This window comes from Rhopalosiphum maidis, chromosome 1, assembly GCF_003676215.2.
Source record: "Rhopalosiphum maidis isolate BTI-1 chromosome 1, ASM367621v3, whole genome shotgun sequence".
In the NCBI taxonomy this organism is placed as follows: Eukaryota; Metazoa; Arthropoda; class Insecta; order Hemiptera; family Aphididae; genus Rhopalosiphum; species Rhopalosiphum maidis.
The window spans coordinates 94,003,101-94,023,858 of record NC_040877.1 but is presented as its reverse complement, the minus strand read 5'-3'; the positions used below and the strand labels follow the sequence as shown (position 1 = coordinate 94,023,858).

Below are 20,758 nucleotides of genomic sequence, written 5' to 3'. Positions count from 1 at the left end.
CCCCTGCAAATTAAATTTGAATAGTACCAAGCTTTCCGCGTTTTTTATTACTTTTGATATAAATGTATGGACCGTACCAATATTCCAGCATCTTATACTTTTACCTTGTGTTTCACAATAGTACTGTATAATCAAGTGCTGCTTAATTTTTATCGAATTTTATCAATTCCTTTATAAAAATAACTTAAAACTTAAAAAAAAATGCACTAAAAATGTCAAAGAATGCAAAACAAAATTTACATTTTAATTTCTTGATGTATGAAATGTACTGTGTGTTTGGAAAGCAATGTTTTCGGAATTCAGAAAAATGCAATTTGCATTTAAATACGTTGCCTAGTTATAACAATATTGTGCTTCAGTGATTTATAGATACAGAGATTATTTTTAATGACCCGCGTGCATTAATAAAACAATTATTTAATTTAAATATAGTGTTTTATTTCCAGTATTTATATTATAATTATAATATTGCATATAAGATAAATATATTTCATATTTTTATGAAATATAATAGCTTAGTAAAATATTATTGTGTCATCGCTCATCGAATTTAAAAATATGCTTACATATTTACATACTACAATTTTACTAATCTACTGTACTTAATAAACTATTTCAAAATTTAATAGTTCAATAATAATAACAAGCATATTACTTAAAATTTCTAAAGGATCTAATCTTTGAAATACCTGGATTGATGTATGAAGTTACATCTTACTGAAGATAATTATACAATCAATGGTAAAATGAATTTACATTGTATAAGAGGCCATCCATTTGACGAAAGAGAAACCAAAATGGATACTAAAACTAAAGTAAATAATTAACATTGGTTTTGAAAATATTTAATGCTATCTTTTTTTATACTGTCAAAAATACGTAATAACTAAAAATTGTTAAATTAATTTTGTTTCGTGTCTTAAATTGGTCTATAATATTTAGAATTAAACGTGATGTAAATTTCATTAATAAGAGTAAAAGTACATTGTACATAGATTAATGATTATGTATTTATTTTTGTGATAGGGCTGTGAATTTGTAGAAAAGAGCATTTTTTTTTCATTTTTTAACGTTTATAATTTTTAGGTAATTTTTTCCTTTTTAGGTCATTTATAGATCATAAGATCTATGTGCGGTCGATTATATTGATTATTATTATTATTATTAAAATGTTATTACTTTTACTTCGTGATCTTTCGAATATTTCCACTTTTCACAGGATTTTAGGACTTTTACAGAGTTTTCCAATCCGTTCTTTCCATATTCGCGTTATGTGCGTCTTTTGAATGCCGTCCGTGTACAGTTTTTTCGCCGTTTGCGTTTGTATTGGTCGCGATCGCGGTAACGAGTACAACCAACGGCGACGGTCCTCGGGTCCTCCGGATGTTTTTCTTCGTTATTTTTATTTCTCACATAAGAGAGACTTAGAGCACTGTTGTTTGATTCGAAGGCCATTTATCGATTTAGAATAATGTTTTTTTGATTTAATAAATTGCATTTTATCGTATTTATATAGTTTTGTTGTTCTCCGCGGTAACTTTAACGGGTTGTGCTGTATATCATTATAGTATTTCTCGACGACGGCGACGTTTGTGTCGCAAAGTACTGTATTCGTGTACTTGGATGTATATTTAATAATACATGATAGGTTTTTTGTAGGTGAATTGTGGGTTAATAACATTTTATATTTATTGCCGCATTCAAATGTACATTTGAGAAACGTACACAGTATATTTTATATATAATTTATATTAAATAAAGGAATGACCTGTACTAAACTAAAAATGAAATAAATATTTAAAAAAATGTTCTCCCACTACTATATGACTATACGCTTTTTGTACACAAAATAAAGCAAATGTTATTAAAACATTGATTCTGCTGTCAACGTTGAGATATTTTTCTTTTTACAATATTAATAATATCATGGAAGGATATTATACATTTGATAATTTCAAGTATTGTATATTTCACTCATAGTATTATAATGTATAGACAATAGTCAATAAGTACAGACAACAGACAAATACATTAAATAATATGTAACATTTTTCTATGGTAAGATTTATATTATGTAAATTAATTAGGTTTCTGGAGTGTAATAGTTATCCAATCAATATATAAACTTTATAATGTGGTTTTTTTAATGTATTAAACAATAGCTACCATATTATGTTTGTTAAATCTTGCTCAAGAGTAAATAAGTTATTTGATAATTAATAATAATAATTAAATTAATAAATTATCAATAAGTTTTAATTTATGGCCTCGATTGTTTATATATTATATTAAATATTTGAATATAATTCTACAGGTTTTAAATTTAAATAATTATTTTTTTTATATTGCTGAAATATTATATTCATATAATTTATACGATTTGTTATATACTGTAACAGGCATTTGTACAGGAACTTTATACTATTGGAAGTTCGAATTTACACAAATTTTAATTTCACTTGCATAATCGGATTGCCTACCTGGGAGTTTCAGTTTTGTTTAAATGATAACTGACAACTAATTCTTTTAACATGTAATTCAACTTTAAATTTTTTCTCCTATACAAAACAGCGTCGGACTTCCGACGTCAAGAAGTATAACAATCCACCATTTTGATTTTTGAAATTTATTTTTCTGAAAATTTTGATGTTTCTACATTTTAGTTACATTAATCCCGTGATTTTTAATAATTTTTTTAGTGTCGAGAAAAATTTTAAATTATTTAATACCATATACTATTGAGCTATATTATCAAACATGTGGCCTAATCAAACTAAAAAATATTTAAGATCACGATAATAATGAAAATAAAATGTTAAACATCAAAATGTTCAGATAAATAAAATTAAAAATTGCTCTTCAATTTTTTTGAAAATAATTAAATAAGACAAACTTGAATTTATTAGGAAAAGTTGATATAAGACAACAATTTGACATTGGTTATAAAATAAGTATCCAACGCCATAACGAGTTACCTAGTAGATAAAAATCGTTATGTTCTAGATAAAATTCTAAATTGTATTAAATGTTGCAGTAAACACGAATTACCATTACGGAGTCATGATGAAAAAGCATCTTTAAAAAATCAGGGTATTTTTTGTGGAATTCTCGACCTTTGTACTAATTTAGACTCTAGTTTGAGTGATCATTTGAAAAATCTACTGTTTTTTAGAGGAACTTCCAAAATAAAACAAATGATTTGTTGGATTCTATTCTATCAGAATGCCGAAACAAAATAGTAAATTAAATTCAACAGCCAGAATTTATTTCCAAATACACATGGCATTATGTAATTCAATACTACTATACGGTATAACATGTTGGGGAGACTCTAATAGAACAGACATAAATACATTACACAAAATTATAATAAAAGTAGCGTACTCCTTGCTATTAAAATACCCATCAGGTGAATTATTCATCAAACATACAAATATATTACGTATCTATAAATTATATATTAGACAAATTTTAATAAAATCTATACAAAACAACAGACTAATTACTATAGAAATAATGGACAGAAGAACAGGTAAATACATTAAACCGTCATGTACGTTTTAACAAATTCAAGGAACTCCCCTAACCACATGGGGAAAACTATATTTAAAAATTTAAGTAACGATGCGAAGAGTCTAATAACGAGTTTATGTGAAAACCAATCAAATAATACTAATGATATAGTTAATAAAAATCAATTAAAAAAGTCTATAAATAAAATAGTTAATGAACTAGATGAGAATGTGTGTATAAATGAAATTTTAAAAAGTGAATATGTATAATAATTATATAATTATCAGAATGTGTATATGTTAACTTTGTTACTAAAATATGTTCCACTAAATTTTTGACTACTGTATAATATTAATTAATTAAGTCGTATCTTTAATTGTATAAGTATCCTCTTTAAACATTTGTTACTATTATCAGAATTTTAATTTATAAGAACTCCGTATACTTAGCTCAGTTGGTATACGTATCAGCTATTATTAATGTATTCTTAATGTAATAATTTACTTATTGTATCATATAGTTGTAATTAATTTGGTATTAAAAGGCTTCTAGAATATAGTGATTTCATATAATGGTTGACTATTTTTCATAAAATTATGCCAAATGTTGATTGCTTATATAGTTGTATCCAAGCTAGAAAAACAGACCCCGTTTAAGTAAACAACACAGTAAAATCATTTATAAATTAAATAATTAAAATTTGTGATAATATGCCATCAATTTGTTCGATAGTTTTTAATCAATTTGATATAATACATTCAAATAAAAGAAAAATTAGCAAATACCCAAATACTACTAAAAGAATTATTGCTTTAGAAGTATGTGATGTATTGATAACTCAAGCAAAAGATCGTTTTAGTTTTAATGAACATCTAACTACAGCTTTGCTTTTTGAAAATGAATATTATCCAAAATTTAACAACAAATTCCCAATTGACTATTTCCAAAAAACTATAAATTGCTATCCTTTCATTACAAAATAACGTTTAAGAACTAAACTTGAAGTTATTTATAGCCGTGATGATTTTCATTTATTAAAGGAATTATTCCTACAATTAACTATATCATATCCAATAATATGAACGATTTATTTAAGGAAGTACCAAAATAACTTAAATTATTAGTCGTCATTCCGATGATATCGTTGAAAGCTGAACGTGGATTTTCAATGTTAAAAAGAATAAAGATTAAGGACTTGTTTGCGAAGTATCATGGGAGAAAACAGACTAAATGCTTTGTCTATTCTTAGTATGAAATGATTGCAGAAGATATAGACTTCAATAAAAAGGTCGTCGAACATTTTTTATCTACGAAAAACAGGCACATGAATTTTATTCATAAAATAACTCCATAAATTACTTATTTTTAAATTATATATTAATATACTATAATGATTTAATGAATAAAATAATAATAATGGTAATATGTGTATTGTATTTAATTTTATTATTTTCATAATATTTAATTTGACAATTTGTTATATCTATGACTAAGAGCATTAATGTATTATATTTGAAGTCGTACCCCCATCACCAGCACCCACGAGCCGCCACTGATAATATTTACAGATTTACAAACCACAAATAATTATGCATTTGTATGTTTATATTAGAGAAATATGACTATAACTATATTTCTCTATTTTATATGAATTACACAAAAGTTTTATCATCAGAATGGTTGCAAATATAATAATGTGCTAAGACACTGATTGTTAAGAATGGATTTAACTGCCTTATACAATCATAATATTATAAACATACAATAAAAGTTAAATTTGAAATTTATGCAAAATGAGTATTAATAGCTTTTATACAAATTTTGTTTGTATGACTATATCTAACAACTAAACTATTTATGTTATAGACAAGTTCAGAAAATACTAATGTAGAAAACTTAAAATATTTTTACATATAATTTTGAATTTTCAAAATATAGTAAATGTATATAAATTATATTTTAGTAAATTATTATCTTCAACATGCAAGTTAATATAGAATTTTATATGAAAAATAAACAATTAATACAAAGTGAAAACTTGAAATGCAATTTCACTTAAGTATCAAATTAAAAGTATTATTACCAAAAAGAGTTAGGTTATTTATGTTCCGATTGCTTGAAAAGTTTTATTTTGTATTTAAGCAAGGCACATAGTCGGTTATTGAAATTGAATTAATAATTTTATAAAAAAAAGTTAATTAACTTTAATAATAAAATCATATCTAAATTAAAACAATTGATTTCAGTTTAAGAATGATATACTGTGTGAATTGTTTTTTTTTTATAAAAAATATATAGAATACTTAAGTTTCTTAAAATGTTCTTTAAATCTAATTTATTTAGAATTAAATTAAAATTAATTTTATTATTACTAAACAATGAATGAAAAAATTTACAGTTTCAAATTATAGTTTTATATTATTTACAAAATGAAAAAAAAATATATAAGTAATAAATGAAAAAAATTATTACAATTATAAATCTATTAAATACATAATAACATTTATGCTTAATGATGAGTTTTATTATACATATAGAAAAACATAATACATGTACATTATAAGTTGTAACTAATAATTTAAATTGTTATTAATATCTTCAACCTTAAATTAAGAAAAAAATTTGTCATGTTCACAAAAATAAAATCATAATATGAAAGGTTTTTAACGTAAAGAAACAAATGAATACTAAACATTTAATTCAAAGATAATTAAACTGTTCACTCAAATAAACTCTAACTGTTCTTGAAAAGGGAACTTTAATTACCCTAGTTTTAGCATTTGGCATCATTGTATCTAACAGTTTCTCTAGATCAGGAACTGAAAGAAAGTTAATTTCATTTAATTTGTTTTTATTCTTGTCATTTTTGGGAGCAGACTCTTCTTCTGGTCGCTGTCTGGGTTTTCTTGTCCTTAGTATAGGTATGTAGTTGGTATTTTCGTTGATATGGGATAATTCTAAATTATAACCAATAATATGCTGGTTTTGTTGACATGTAGTTATAAATATGTCAGTAACATTGAGTAATTCACGAGTCAATCCCCAAACCAAGTGTGTTAATGTCTTGGAGAGTTTCTCGAGGCAGTCAATCAAGTGGCAGTTGGTGATTGCAGTCTAAAAAATAAAGACAATCATAATTTTAAATATAAATAAATAGATGTTATAAAATAATTTAACGCATATTAAGTATACATACTTTGCTCATATAAGCAGGAATAATCAATAAAGCTTTAATGCCAACACATTTTTCCAATTCATCTTCAACACAATTACTGAATTCTATGTTTACTAATTCCAGAATAGTAAGCTTTTCAAGACCCCTTATAGCAGTAAAAACGTCGTGTACATAACTTTCCCATTTACCGCAACAATTTTCCAGTCTCAACGATTTCAAATTGACAAATCTTTTTAGTGACACAGCAAAATCTTTTGATAAGACATCGCAATCACCAATTTCCAAAAACTTTATGTTATCAGTAATAGTATCCAAACTCTGACAGATGTCTTTTGGAAATGAATTTATAGAGGTTAATGACTAAATAGTAAAAACATAATAAATATTTTAACTGTTTTTCCATAAATATTAAGTTATTTAATAAACTTACAAATTTATTTAAATTTATTAAATTTTCAAATGATGGCAATGACGTTAATTTGATTCCAGTTAAACCTTTTAGTCTTAACTCAGTGAGGTTTGTCATTTGGCCTAAATAATTTAAGTTTAGGGCCATAAGATCATGGGGATTTTTTGTCTCTTTTGTTACATTTGGATTTCTAAAAATAAAATCAATTATTAAAATAATTTTTAAAAAAAACTGGATATTTTTTTCTTTATTACTTTATTGAAGTTGCATTAAGTACTTCAAGTTGAGGTAATGAGTGAATAATATCTTCAACTACATGGGTAGGACATCTATACAATTCAATGAATTTTAAATTCTGTGCTCTTTTCATTGCTTTGGAAAAATGCAACCAAAAATTTTTGAATTCATCAATTTGTACAGGTAATAACATTCGTCTAGTATCTAACGTATTAGTTCTTTGTTGATCAATCGAGTCTACAAACCTTTCCCAGTCATAGACCATAGAATTTTTTAAACGACAATTTTGCCACTAAAAATAATTGAATAAATTAGCAAACATATATTGTAAAAATTTAAAGTTTATAGGTACTTACTAAAAACTTGTTCATTGCAATTATATTCCAGGTGGTACATACTCTAGAAGCGGATAAAAGCTCACGTGTAGTTAAATATTTAAAAACGTGTCCCAATGCTTTAACCATGTAGTTTAATGTTTGCATAGATGCGAGAGTAGTTGACATTTCTTTAAATGAACCATTCATTTCAGAATTTCTGTAAAATTTGAAAAAAAAATTCATTATATAATGATTTTATTGATCTAATTCTATAAAAGCATTCTTAAATATTTAATTATTTATTTATTAAACGTAATAGTATAAAATACAAAACATTGTGAACATTACATAAATAACTGGTTTAGCCCCCCAAATAGAAACAATGGACCTAACCTAACTTCTTTCGTTAATCTCATCATGCGTGGTATAGGACTGTTTTGCAAATAATTCACAGAACAAATAATAATATAGAAAGGGAAGATACAATGAGAATTAAAAGTTGGGATCATAAAATTAAACTTTTTTAAAAGAACTGGCTAGTCAATTCGACCATCAATGAGTTTTCCCAATAATGATAATTTTATTTCAACTCTCCTTGCAGCCAGCGTGGTCAAGCCCAGGCGGCAAAATACTGGGTTGTAGTCAATGTAATCAATTGATAACCGGAAAGATACACACTTCAGAAACTTGTGTTGGACTCTTTCAAGTTGGTAGCTGACATTCATAGTTGTTGGGTACCAAGTAACAGCTCCATACTCCAGTAGAGAACAAGCAAATGAGCAAAAAAGGACTTGTAAGGAAATAGACAACTTGAAGTCTGTAGAAATTCTTTTCCAGAAAACCTTCCCATGTTACCAAGGAATTGAGATTATTTTGAAGATGGATGCAATCCCGAGGAGCACTGATACGATGAAATAACTTTATATCATCGGTAAACAAGAAAAATTGGCAGTTTTTATGACGCTTTTAACACAGTTTACAAATAAGGAGAAGAAAATCGGAGACAAGTGGCCTGCTTGAGGGATACCTACCGTTATATTTATATCTTTTGGAAAGATAAGATCTGAACCAAGAAATCAGTGACTCCCCAAAGACAGAGTGCATGGTAATTATGTTCCTGATCAGGCACATATAAAGACCACTAGCTTTTACATGCCCCTAAGGGGACCACTAACTAGTGGTGCGGGTATGGCGAACCTGTGGTCCCGAGCTCTAAACTGTACTGACTTTAACTAGTTGGATCAGTTTAGTATAGGCACAGGGAAAGTGGCACTCCCATCACCCTATACATCGTAAAATGCATTAACATTTCAGACATGAGCCTTAAGTGTCCTTCCAGACTTTGGGTTTAGAGCAGAGTTAACCACCCTGCCTAGTAAAACAACCTTTGTTCAAGATTCAAAACCCAAGCCTCGGACTAGATTAAATGGAAAAACGGATTGAAATAAGAAATTGGATATGTTTTGGTGCACATGGAATATACGGACACTATATAAGGCAGGATTAGCATTAAGTCTAACTAAACAAATAGAAAAATACGGAATAAAACTTTTAGCTTTACAGGAAGTTAGATGGGAGGAGGCAGGAAATGTGAAAATCTCACAAACAACTATATTCAATGAAAAATGTGAAAAGGGCTATAAATTAGGAACGGGTTTTAATGTGCATGAGTCGATAATACATAGAGTCAAAATTTTCAAAGACATCAATCCAAGATTATCGAATATAACTATAAAAACGAATGGCTTGGATATGGTAATAATTAACGTGCATGCGCCTATGGAAGATAAGGGAAATGATGAAAATGAAGAATTCTACACTATTCTGGAAGATGTCTATGATGTATCAGTGGGAAGCATTAAAATAATTGTGGGTGATTTGAATGCAAGGGTAGTAAGATAATTGGAATAAAGAACAACAACTAAGGGCCACAGTTTACACGAAAGAACCAACAGTAATGGGTATATGCTAATAGATTTTGCAATGAGAAAAGGGATGATTATAAAAAGTATGATGTTCCTTCGTAAAAACATCTATAAGTATATGTGGGTATCCCCAGATGGAAAATAGAAACCAAATTGACCATGTCTCCTAATTATTATAATTATAATCATAAGTTTAAAAATTGTATCACCAATGTAAGAACGTTACGGGGAGCAGATATGGACACTTACTACTTATTAATGGATATATGGATAAAAGTGAAACTACGGAAGATGGAGAAACGAAAACAAATAAATAAAATAGTGAGGTATGATATCGATTAACTAAAGAATGACAATATGGACAAGACATACAAAGAAAATATCGAAGTTTTTAAAACTAAAAGCAGCTATAGATAACGAAGAACCAGATGAATAGTGGACGGAGTTAAGGGAAACTATTAAAGAAGTGACGGTGTATCCGTCATGTAAGATATAGAACACTATCAAACAACGGTTCAAGAGGATATGCGAGGAAACAATTATAAGACGAGACGAAAGAAAGCAAGACAAAAATGGTTGGAAGATGTAAATAATGAAAACAATTTTAAAATATTTAAAACAAGACAAAAAAAGCGCATAATTTAGGTGTGAAAAAAGAAAGTATATGGAAAATATAATAGTAAGTGTTGAAAATTACTAACGAGGCCATAGAACTAGAGAGCTGTATCAACAAGTAAATAAACTTGGGGGTAAATATAAAAAGAAAGAACGTTTCCTCAAAGACAACATGGGTTCTTTAATAACCATGAACGAAGCATTGATAGAGAGATGGAAAAGTTATTTTGAAGATCTACTGAACTGTAATGAGCCAGAGGAGATGTTAACTTTTCTTTTAGTATAACTATAACGAGAATAACAATGAATGTCCGGAACCAACACTAGAGGAAATTGAAATACAAACAAAAATGTTAAAAAATAATAAATCCCCAGGAGAGGATGGAATACAAGCAGAATTATTAAAAAAGGGAGGAAAAGAGATGGTCAAAAGGATATGGGATCTAATCGGAAACATATGGAGTAGAAAAAGTTTACCCGAAGACTGGAAGATTGCGTTAATTTACCCAATATATAAGAAGGGACATACTCAGGAGTGTAACAACTATAGAGGTATCTCCGTATTGAATGTGACATATAAGATATTATCTAATTGAATCTTATCAATAATAAAAGGAAGGGCAGAAGAAATAATCGGAAATTATCAAGGTGGCTTCAGGATGGGAAGGTCAACTATTGATCAGATATTTATATTAAGACAGCTCTTTCAGAAAGCTTGGGAATATGATAAGGAATGCACTTTTCATTGACTTCCAAAAAGCTTACGACTTAATACACAGAGAAAGAACAATGAAAATACTGAAGGATTTCCCTGTCCCTAATATGTTAATAAATCTAATTATGATAAGTGTAATGGAAACAAAAGTCAAAGTTAAGGTTGGTGGCTTGATTTCGGGCCCTGTACAGGTAAAGTCTGGGTTAAAACAAGGTGATGCTCTATCACCTTTCTTATTTAACCTGATGTTAGAAAGAGTAAAAAGGGAAATTAGTGTTAATAACCAAGGCTTTAAATTACAAGACTTTTCAATTGGATTGCTATCGTATGCGGATAAAGTAGTCTTATTAGAAGAATCACAAGAGAGTTTAAAAAATGTATTCTTCAAATTAGAGATAACCGCAGCGAAAATAGGATTACAGTGTAATGAAGGAAAAACAGCATATATGTGTGTTGGCACAAGGCAACTGCAACCACCTACTAACATATTGAACATTGGAAAGTATAACTTCAACAAAGTGCAATAATTTAAATATCTCAGAACTATGGTAAACAAAACATAATGATATAGCGAAGAAAGTAGCAGCTAGAATACAAACAGGCGACAAATGTTACTATGGGCTAGCAAAGACATTAGGATCCCGAGTATTATTAATAGAACTAAAAAAATCAACTATACATTACACTGATCCGTCTAGTATATGAATTAAATAAAGCAGTATTAGGAAAAAACCCGCAAGGAACAAGCCCGCTGGAAAGACCCAAAAACCAGACGGGAAGACTTAGTCAAAAAGGACGTGCTATCGTTAGGAGGAGGAACGAATTGGAAAGAAAGAGAAATGGACAGAGAATAATGGAGGAATGGGTGTTAGATGGGATGGTCAAGAAAGGCCTTTTAACTAGAAGAAGAAGAAGCTTTTACATGCAAACAAAATTAGGCCTTAGAACATATTGTATGAAACAATAAGCAAATAACAAACTGGGGTTAAAAGGAATATAGGAACGGTTGACTTTCTGCTCAAATCTAAAACAAACATAACCAAATGATTAAAGCAGTAAAAAAACGAAAATTAACTTACACTCATTCATACAAGCAAGACCGACCAATGACCAACGTTACTGTGTGCCTGGTCCATTATTACATTCCCACAAAGGATAGGGAAAATTAAATATTAACTTACTCTTGCAAATTTTTGAGCTCTTGAATAACAATAATCATTAAACTAGATCCTCGTTTTTGTTTCATTTCATAAACATACTGTACGTAAAAACTATCATCGACCATTTTAGTTTTGGATACATTTCCATCTCTATATTCATCAATTTTATAATGTGGTTCTTCAATTTTAGAAATTGGCGTACTTGATACTTGATGAACTTGTCTTTTACGAATCGGTTCAACACGTAGTTTCTCCGGTTCAGTAGTACCAACAACCACAGTACCTAAGAGATGACTAGACTACGAGTACGCGTTAAAGAGACAGGTTCATCAATATTAGGGCACCGCATACCACAACGAGACTGCATGATGATTTTCCTATCTGATGCTGGCAATGTATTTTTATCATTCACGTATAATATGATTTGATTGAGGAAAGATTATGTAGAAGAAAGCATAAGGATTACAATCCCTTAATTGTGTATTATATTTGTGTAGCCAAATAATAAACTAATAAGCAAAAACTGTTTAAGCAAAAAAAATTAAAAAAAAGCCTATATGTTACCGTTTTTTCATGATTGTGGTATTTATATCAATGTTCTCAAGTTTAGGAGAGACTTTTGTCGATACACTAGATTGAATAGCTTGCTGGTCTTCAGATATGTATTTAGGTGTGGATGAAGATGTATCCATTGATTCTGAATTCCCTATGTAATAATGTAAAACATTAATTCTGTATTCAAATAGCACAATAAAATATATAACTGTAATTTTTCAGATTATTAACCAAATAAATATATACAGAGTTACACTGAATATAAAATTATCATATTTACATGCAATTTTAAATATATGGAATAGTATTTAATTTAAATATATATATTTCATAGATTTTGTACACAATTTCGAATTTCACAATGAAATGCATTATTTAAGAAAGGTGCATACTTTAATTTATCAACAATTCTGTGTATCAACATTTATTTTTCAAAATAGGTTTTTTATTTAAAATTAATCTAATTTAAATTGACAAACAGATTTTAATATAATAATTGGTATACTAAACTAAAATCAATTCCTTATTTAGGGGGCATCACATTATGGGTATAGACAAACAATACTAATGACATTTTATAGCTCATTGTTTTGATTTGGATTTGACTTACTCAATACCATAGCCAGAAAAAAATATGGTGGGGGTTTAGAGTATAAATATGTTATATAATACAAGTTTTAAATATAATAGGCGATTAAACCTATTCAATCTTATTTCAAGAAAAAATTTCTGAGGGGAGTCTGAACCCTGAAACCCTCCCCTTAGCTACGCCCTTAGACTTACTAGTTGCATACTCGTATGATTGCAAGATATGGGAAATAAGTATTTACTTGTCAGTGCTACTAGAGAGTAAAATTAAAACTAAAATATTAATTAAGTGGTAAATTATTATATAAATTGTTAGGTCTTTATTATTTTATATTAGAACATAATAACATCATTACCTGTATTAAATGTTTGTGGTAGTTTACATTTAAAGAAGTTTAAATGATTAGCTAAATAATAAAATATATTTATATTTACCTTTTTTGGATCTTAATCTTGAGGAAGTCTTCACAGTTTTAAAAACAATTTTCATTTTACTAGCAGAATTTTTGTTTCCATTGCCTGTCAAATCATAATTAAATGGTGGACGTTGTTTAGATTTTATTTATTTTTTAGGTTATATATTACTAAAATCAATTACTTATAAGAGGACGTCACACTATGGGAATAGACAAACAATACTAATGACATTTTATAGCTCATTGTTTTGATTTAGATTTGACTTACTAGTTGTAGTATACAACTACGAGTATCGTAGGATGACAAGAGATAGGAAATAAGTATCTACTTGTTAGTGCTACTAGAGAGTCAAATTCAAATTCAAATATTAATTAGGTTGTAAATTTTTATACAGTGTCCAATGGAGATCTCACAAATTAAATAATGAAATAACTTTTGTTATAATCAATATTTTTATACTATTTCTTATAAATATAAATCATAGGCATTTGTGCTTCATTTTTAGTATACATTTTTTATTTTTTAATACAGAAAATTGTAAATTTGATTTTTAAAAAAATTTAGATGTTAAAAACATTTTTTTAAGTCCAGTGGCTGATTTTTATAATTTTTTAAATATCAATATTCTCGTAAGGTAAATTACGATCTAGTTTATGTTAGAAATTTTATAATTTCAAAAAATATATATTTTTTTTAAATATTTTATATAAACATTTTTAAAGAGGTGCATGTTAAAATCTAACTATTTTTTTATTGTTTTACGTAAACTAGATCGTAATTTACTTAACGAGAATATTAATATTTAAAAAAATTGTAAAATATCAGTCACTGGACTTAAATAAATATTTTTACTATCTGAACTTTTTTTTTAATTAGATTCACAAATTGGTTATTTTCGAATATTTTGGAAATCTTTTTATCAATTTTTTAGTTTTTTATTTCAGTATTAAAAAATAAAAAATGTATACTAAAAATGTAGCGCAAGTGTCTATGAATTATATTTAAAAATTTTTTTTTTAAAATATTGATTAGAACAAGAGTTATTTGATTTGTCAGATCTTCGTAAGACACCCGTATAAATTATTAGGCCTTTATTATTTTTTATTAGAACATAACAACTTAATTAACTGTATTAAATGTTTTTCGTAGTCTACACTTAAAGAAGTTTAAGGGGTAAATCTATTAATAGTATGGGCAGCACTGCAAATGTTTAGCTAAATAATAAAATATATTTATATTTACCTTTTTTGGATCTTGATCTTAAAGAAGTCTTCGATTTTTTTTTCGTTTTACTAGCAGACTTTTTGTTTTTAAAATCAAATGATGGGCGCTGTGTAGGTGTTTTAGATTTTTTAGATTGAGCAGCGCCAACAGAAGTGTTTTCCTAAAAATTATGAAGATAATTGCAAATGGTCGGTTTTTTTAACATTTATATGTATAAAATATGAAGAGTATATGCATAAAGAGTCATGTGTTTATGTGCATAATTGAATGATAAATTGTAAAAAAAGCACATTAGCTTCCATACTCGAACATTCCAAACTTAATAAAACCAAGGAATAAGAATTAACACTCCTTACTAAGATTTGTACAACTCTCCTCCACCGATTTTTTTTTTCATGAAAATTCTTGTTCAAGTGTTATTTGAAGATAAAATAAATTGGTTAATACAAAAAACAAAAATTAAATATAAAATTGTTTTTTGCTGTATACCGATTGAGTCCCTATACCGGAACGGGAAAAAAATAATTACTAATTGAGTCCTGGGTTAGGAAAATAATAATACTTATACAAATCGAGTCCTAGGATTATTTTGAGTAAAATATAATTTTTTATAGGTAATTTTATTCAGCTCATCCAAGCATTTACCAATTGGCAATTTATAAACATTTTGTTGAATATACAATACGAAATATATACATAAAAATTAGAAGTGATCATATAATAATTACAAAAAATTATTAAAAAGAAAAAGAAATTGGACATCAAATACAGCTGTTGCAATCAAACACAATAAATAGATTTGAATATATACAATACTTATCCCAATTTTTACCAATATAAATAATGTTATTTTATCATTATCTATATTTATTTAATTATACACAAATTATTCATATTATATTATACCTCAATATTATTATATATTTATATAATAAAATTTTTAAAAAAAAAATCATTTTTAACCATACTTGTAGATTTTTTTTTAATTTGACAGTACTCAATTAATATTAAAACATGGACTCAATTAGTATTATACCTAAAATTTCACTGAACTTATTGGTATATACCCTAAAAAAATCTGTGATTTAATTTGTCATAAAAGGTTATACTGGGACTAGGTTCATATGCAGCTTTGTTTTTATTACCTTAAATGATTTGAAACATGCATCTCTGATCAGTTCTTTTGATCTATCATTGACACCAATTGGTTTTCTAACAAAAGTAAAACAATCTATAGTTAAAACACTTTTATCAGATAAAATATTCAATTGTTCCTGAATTTCTCGTAATGATCGTAATTTTTGGTTATTTGGAGAATGATAGTATACATCAGCTTTTTTATGTGCCCGATTAAGAGCAGCAGATTCGCCTGATGTTCTATAAACTAATTCTCGTTTCCATCCTGAAAAATATTTATCACAGGTAATCCACCAAAATAAATCATAAATAATTAATTTACTTACCATGCTCAAATGGGATTTTGAAAATAGCACCACTAACATCAGACTTAATTCTTCTGGCTGTACTACGATGCATTCTAGTGTAAGAAGAAGTTAAGTTGAATGTAGGAATGGTAAGTTCTAAAACATTAAAAATCAATTAACATGATACAAAACTAATATAATATCAAAACTGTTTAGAAATCTTTAACACAGTATGAAACATATACCAAACATGAAATATAATAGGTACTCTTTATTAGTAAGTAATAATGGTAATTAATAAGAATTTGTGTAAAAATTTTAAAACAATAACTTCTATAGAATGTAATATTAAGAAAAAATAATTTATTATTTGACATTTGGATATAAAATAAAGTATAAATAATTCTTATAAATACTTTTTTTAAAACATAGAAATTTAAAATTATATTCTGTAAAAGTAACTTAAATGTGACAATATCTCTAATTAAATTAGCCCTTTTCATTATTTTAAATTCAACATACCTAATTGCAAAAACAATAGTCATCAAAATGTAAAAAATTCAAAGAATTTGAACATAAAATTACATAAAAGCTATAAGTGCAGTCAAGTGCATGTAGATATTTATTAGAATTTCATTCATCTAATAAAAAAATATCAGTATCAATTTGGTTTTTATTTATGATACATGCAGAACATAATTTTACTTAGTTTTTTCATTAGCAAATGCGGATAGTGTCTCTCTTTGGGAAAAATGTAGTTTTAGTTTCTATAACTTAAATAAATAAATTATTAGGTAGAAACCTAATATAATATTTTTTCCTGTACTTTTTTTAGATTATAAGCTGAGGAATTTATGTATTGATTTAAAATTTATGGTTTTTTTTTTTTTACGATAAGTAGAAGAATTTTATCTTCTACTTAAATAAAATGGGTGGTTTTGGATAGAAAAGTTGATTTAGTTTGAACTTGAATTAAAAAATTCTTAACAATATTTAAAAACAATTACTTTTTATAAATATATTTTTAAATTAAATTTGGACAAAAATTATATATTTTAACTATGTTAATTATTATATTATCTTTCATAATCTTTAATCGTGGTGACTTAAAATTGTTATGTATATTATAGATTTAATTTTGCCAATGAAATTATAAAAGATTACGAATTTTTTTAAAGATATAATCTACTTATATTTTAAACCTATTCACACTGTTTTACAGTACACCTAGTGTATACAACAGATTGATACCCATTTGTCTATCTTATTTTACTACTTATTTATTAACTATAAATAATATATTATATTATGTTGGTATTCCTAAGATTGTTTGTAGGATATATGATGGATGTACGTAAAACAAAGAATATTAATATTTCAATAAAGAATAGCAATAAATACATTAAAAATTAAGTTAATAACTCCTATAAAAATTAACATTTAACGTGTATATATATTTAATGTTTTTAGATACATATATTATACATTTTTGCCACTCACCTAAAGAAGGCGGAACATGTAATTTCAAAGGTTCTAAGGTATCACTGCGTGTGTTGTCTTTCTTATGCCTCTTATTACTCCAATTATTCTTTATATCATAAGGTTCTGGTGTTGATACTATAAATTATTTAAAAAATTATATATATACATATTTTATTCATGTTATAAAACAAAATAAAATAATCAGGTTTACAAATATAATTTTTCTAACTTACTATTTGATTTAGATTGTTTCTTTTTATTAACATGATTTTTATGAACATTGGATGGACTATCAGTTGGCTCTTCTACTTCCATAGGCTCACCTGTTTCTTTACTAAGTTCCATTTTTAATACTAAATACAACCATATAAATTTTTTTTATACAATTTGTAATAACATTGAATTTTCAGTTAAATATAAAAGCTGTATGAACATATAATGATTAAAAAACTTACATTTTTTCTTATTTTTAAATATTATCAATACTTTATCATCAATATCAAATCCAATAAAATGTTCTTCTAGGTTTAAAAGATTATTGGTTTTCTAAAAATAAACAAATTAAAAATTTTTTTTAACCGATCATAAAATATACAATTAACACAACAAGAAATTATTTTTTCATTTATTATTTAACCTAATCTAGACTAAATTGTATTAATTAAATAAAATTGTGTTTTTACAAAAATTAAGCAAATTATATTAATTTTAATTGTAAGGAATGTTCATTGTAATTCTATTGTATATTTGTTTTATTATATTAACAATATTTAATAGGATTAGTGAATGTTAAATTGAATGTTATTTTAAAAAAATTTATCTGCACTAAAACAATACATACTAAATTTGTTATATTGCATTTTTGTAGGTCAATTCATAATTTTTACTTTAACGGAAAGTGTTTTACATAAAATAAAATATGTATTTATTAACTTACCATTATGTTACTCTTTTTTTAAACTATTATTAATTATATGTATTAAAATAATAATAAAAGCAGATATAATAACTTAAAATGTTTAATAACTAAAATTAACAGTAAAAATCCTTCAACGTATATTTGTTAGTAGTCAATAAATGAGATAGGTAATCAGTAATACTAACATAGAAATCATCCTCTACATATTATTAAACATTATATTAAAATGAAAATTGCATAAGTGATGAAATTTTACCAATTAAGTATGAAAAATGGGTGATATATATAAATAATTATTTGTCGAGGAAAGAATTATAGTATCTAGCTTTTAGAGATAAGTCTCCTCATTTTGAAAAATATAATTGTCATTTTAGTGAAAAAGCAGCAGAAATTGTTGAATATAATGTATCATCTCTCATAACAAATACAAATAGTACAATAGTTACAACTGATAATCTGGATAATCATAATATTGATCAATAGTCTGATGAATATGTTAATTAGATTCAAGAATTAATTAAAACAAATTTTGAAAAATTTAAAAGAAATACTTCAGTTTCTCACTAAATGTTTACATCGTTTGAAGAAAGTTAGATCAGTTGCTACTTAGGAATCATTATTGAGTACTGCTGGTAGTAGTATATTACTAAGGCATCAATCTCGTGCAACTATTCAAGTAGAGCCTACTATGATAAGTAAAAGAAAGCCAGGCATCAACAGAGGTAATAAACGTTTATTAGTAGGACGACCAGCAAAAATAGACAATAACAAAAGAAATGCAATAAAAAGAAAAAGAAATTTAGCTGAAAATGTTAAGAGGAATGTCCCAAATGCTAAAGGTCATTAACTGCTATAACTAGTATCAACATATTATTATGTATTCACTATTTTCATCAAATTGTATAAAGCATACTTTTAGTATTATTATTATATAAATATTATATAATTACGACTTAGGTACTTTACATAAAACAATATTATAAAACATTCATTCATTTTTTCTAAAATATTATAATTATATAAAATGTAAAATTCTCCTATGTTGAATTTTTTATTTATTTATTGTTATTAGAAGACAGCTATGTAAAATATTACCACTTCATAACTCACTTTAAAATGATAATATCAATAAAATCCTAAGTCATTGTTTAGATACTATTCTTACCTTTAAATTTGATAATAGGTAAATTTACTCTAATATTAAAGCTAACATTACAAAATGTATTCTACTGAACGAAAATTTGTTATGATGTGTACGTTAGTAAAAAAGAGACAACACATGTGGATATGGCGTTCTCTTAAGACACTGAAACCTGTTACAACGCACACCTGTAGTTTATAACAGATTTTGGTCCCGCGACTATCTGTTATATACAGGTTTCACTGTAATAACAATAATAATAATAATAATATAATTCTTATAGATATTAACCATCACGTCGCCATAACGTTATAAAGTATTAAACTGTTGCATAAGACCGCCGAAATTCATTCTGTAGATACAGGCGTTGAGGCATCAATATTTAATTACATATTATTATTATTAATACTGTTATTATTTAATAATATTATATATCAATAAAGTATAGTACAATAATATTAACTTACCGAGTTGGCTTTCTCCCTGTACACCGAACACTGTGTACTGTAATACTGTGAGCGAGGACAAAAAAAACCAAAATTCCTTGCAGTAAGTGTGCGCGGTCGTGTGTATTGGGGTGGGAGTCGGTAAGGTTTCTGGCAGTTCACAATGTAGTAGGTAGTGGTGGTGATGTACTCGGCACTATTCGCCGTGTTCAATATAATATATATATATAATAAAAAATCTATTATATATATCAGCTATAGAAATCACGGGACGATCTCCTCCACAACAATACGTGGTCGTTTGAGGTGGCTAACTGCGTTTCGTTCGGTACAGTGCTTCTCAAAATGGGCTTTTTATTATGTACAATCGTGGTCAGTCAGCACTTCAAAATTCGGCATGAAGGTCACCCAGACGTCATTTATATGGTATAAATTCATTTTCTATCCGTTCGGCTGGATCCGCACGTGTCGGTGTTATTACTATACCATACTACCT

At 26.8% G+C, this 20,758-nt stretch overlaps 1 protein-coding gene across 1 annotated transcript; it reads right to left on the bottom strand.

Moving 5' to 3' along the window:
- Window positions 1-6,213: 6,213 nt before the first annotated feature.
- LOC113549040 lies at window positions 6,214-18,297 on the bottom strand. The gene is made up of 13 exons (XM_026950188.1): window positions 18,212-18,297; window positions 17,990-18,109; window positions 17,775-17,891; window positions 16,314-16,430; window positions 15,996-16,252; window positions 14,869-15,010; window positions 13,645-13,728; window positions 12,631-12,772; window positions 7,691-7,868; window positions 7,352-7,626; window positions 7,119-7,287; window positions 6,710-7,048; window positions 6,214-6,627 (listed from the first exon to the last, which is right to left on the bottom strand). Exons 2-13 carry the CDS (start codon window positions 18,099-18,101, stop codon window positions 6,214-6,216), a joined length of 2,346 nt encoding a protein of 781 aa, XP_026805989.1. The 5' UTR covers window positions 18,102-18,109; window positions 18,212-18,297.
- Window positions 18,298-20,758: the final 2,461 nt, after the last annotated feature.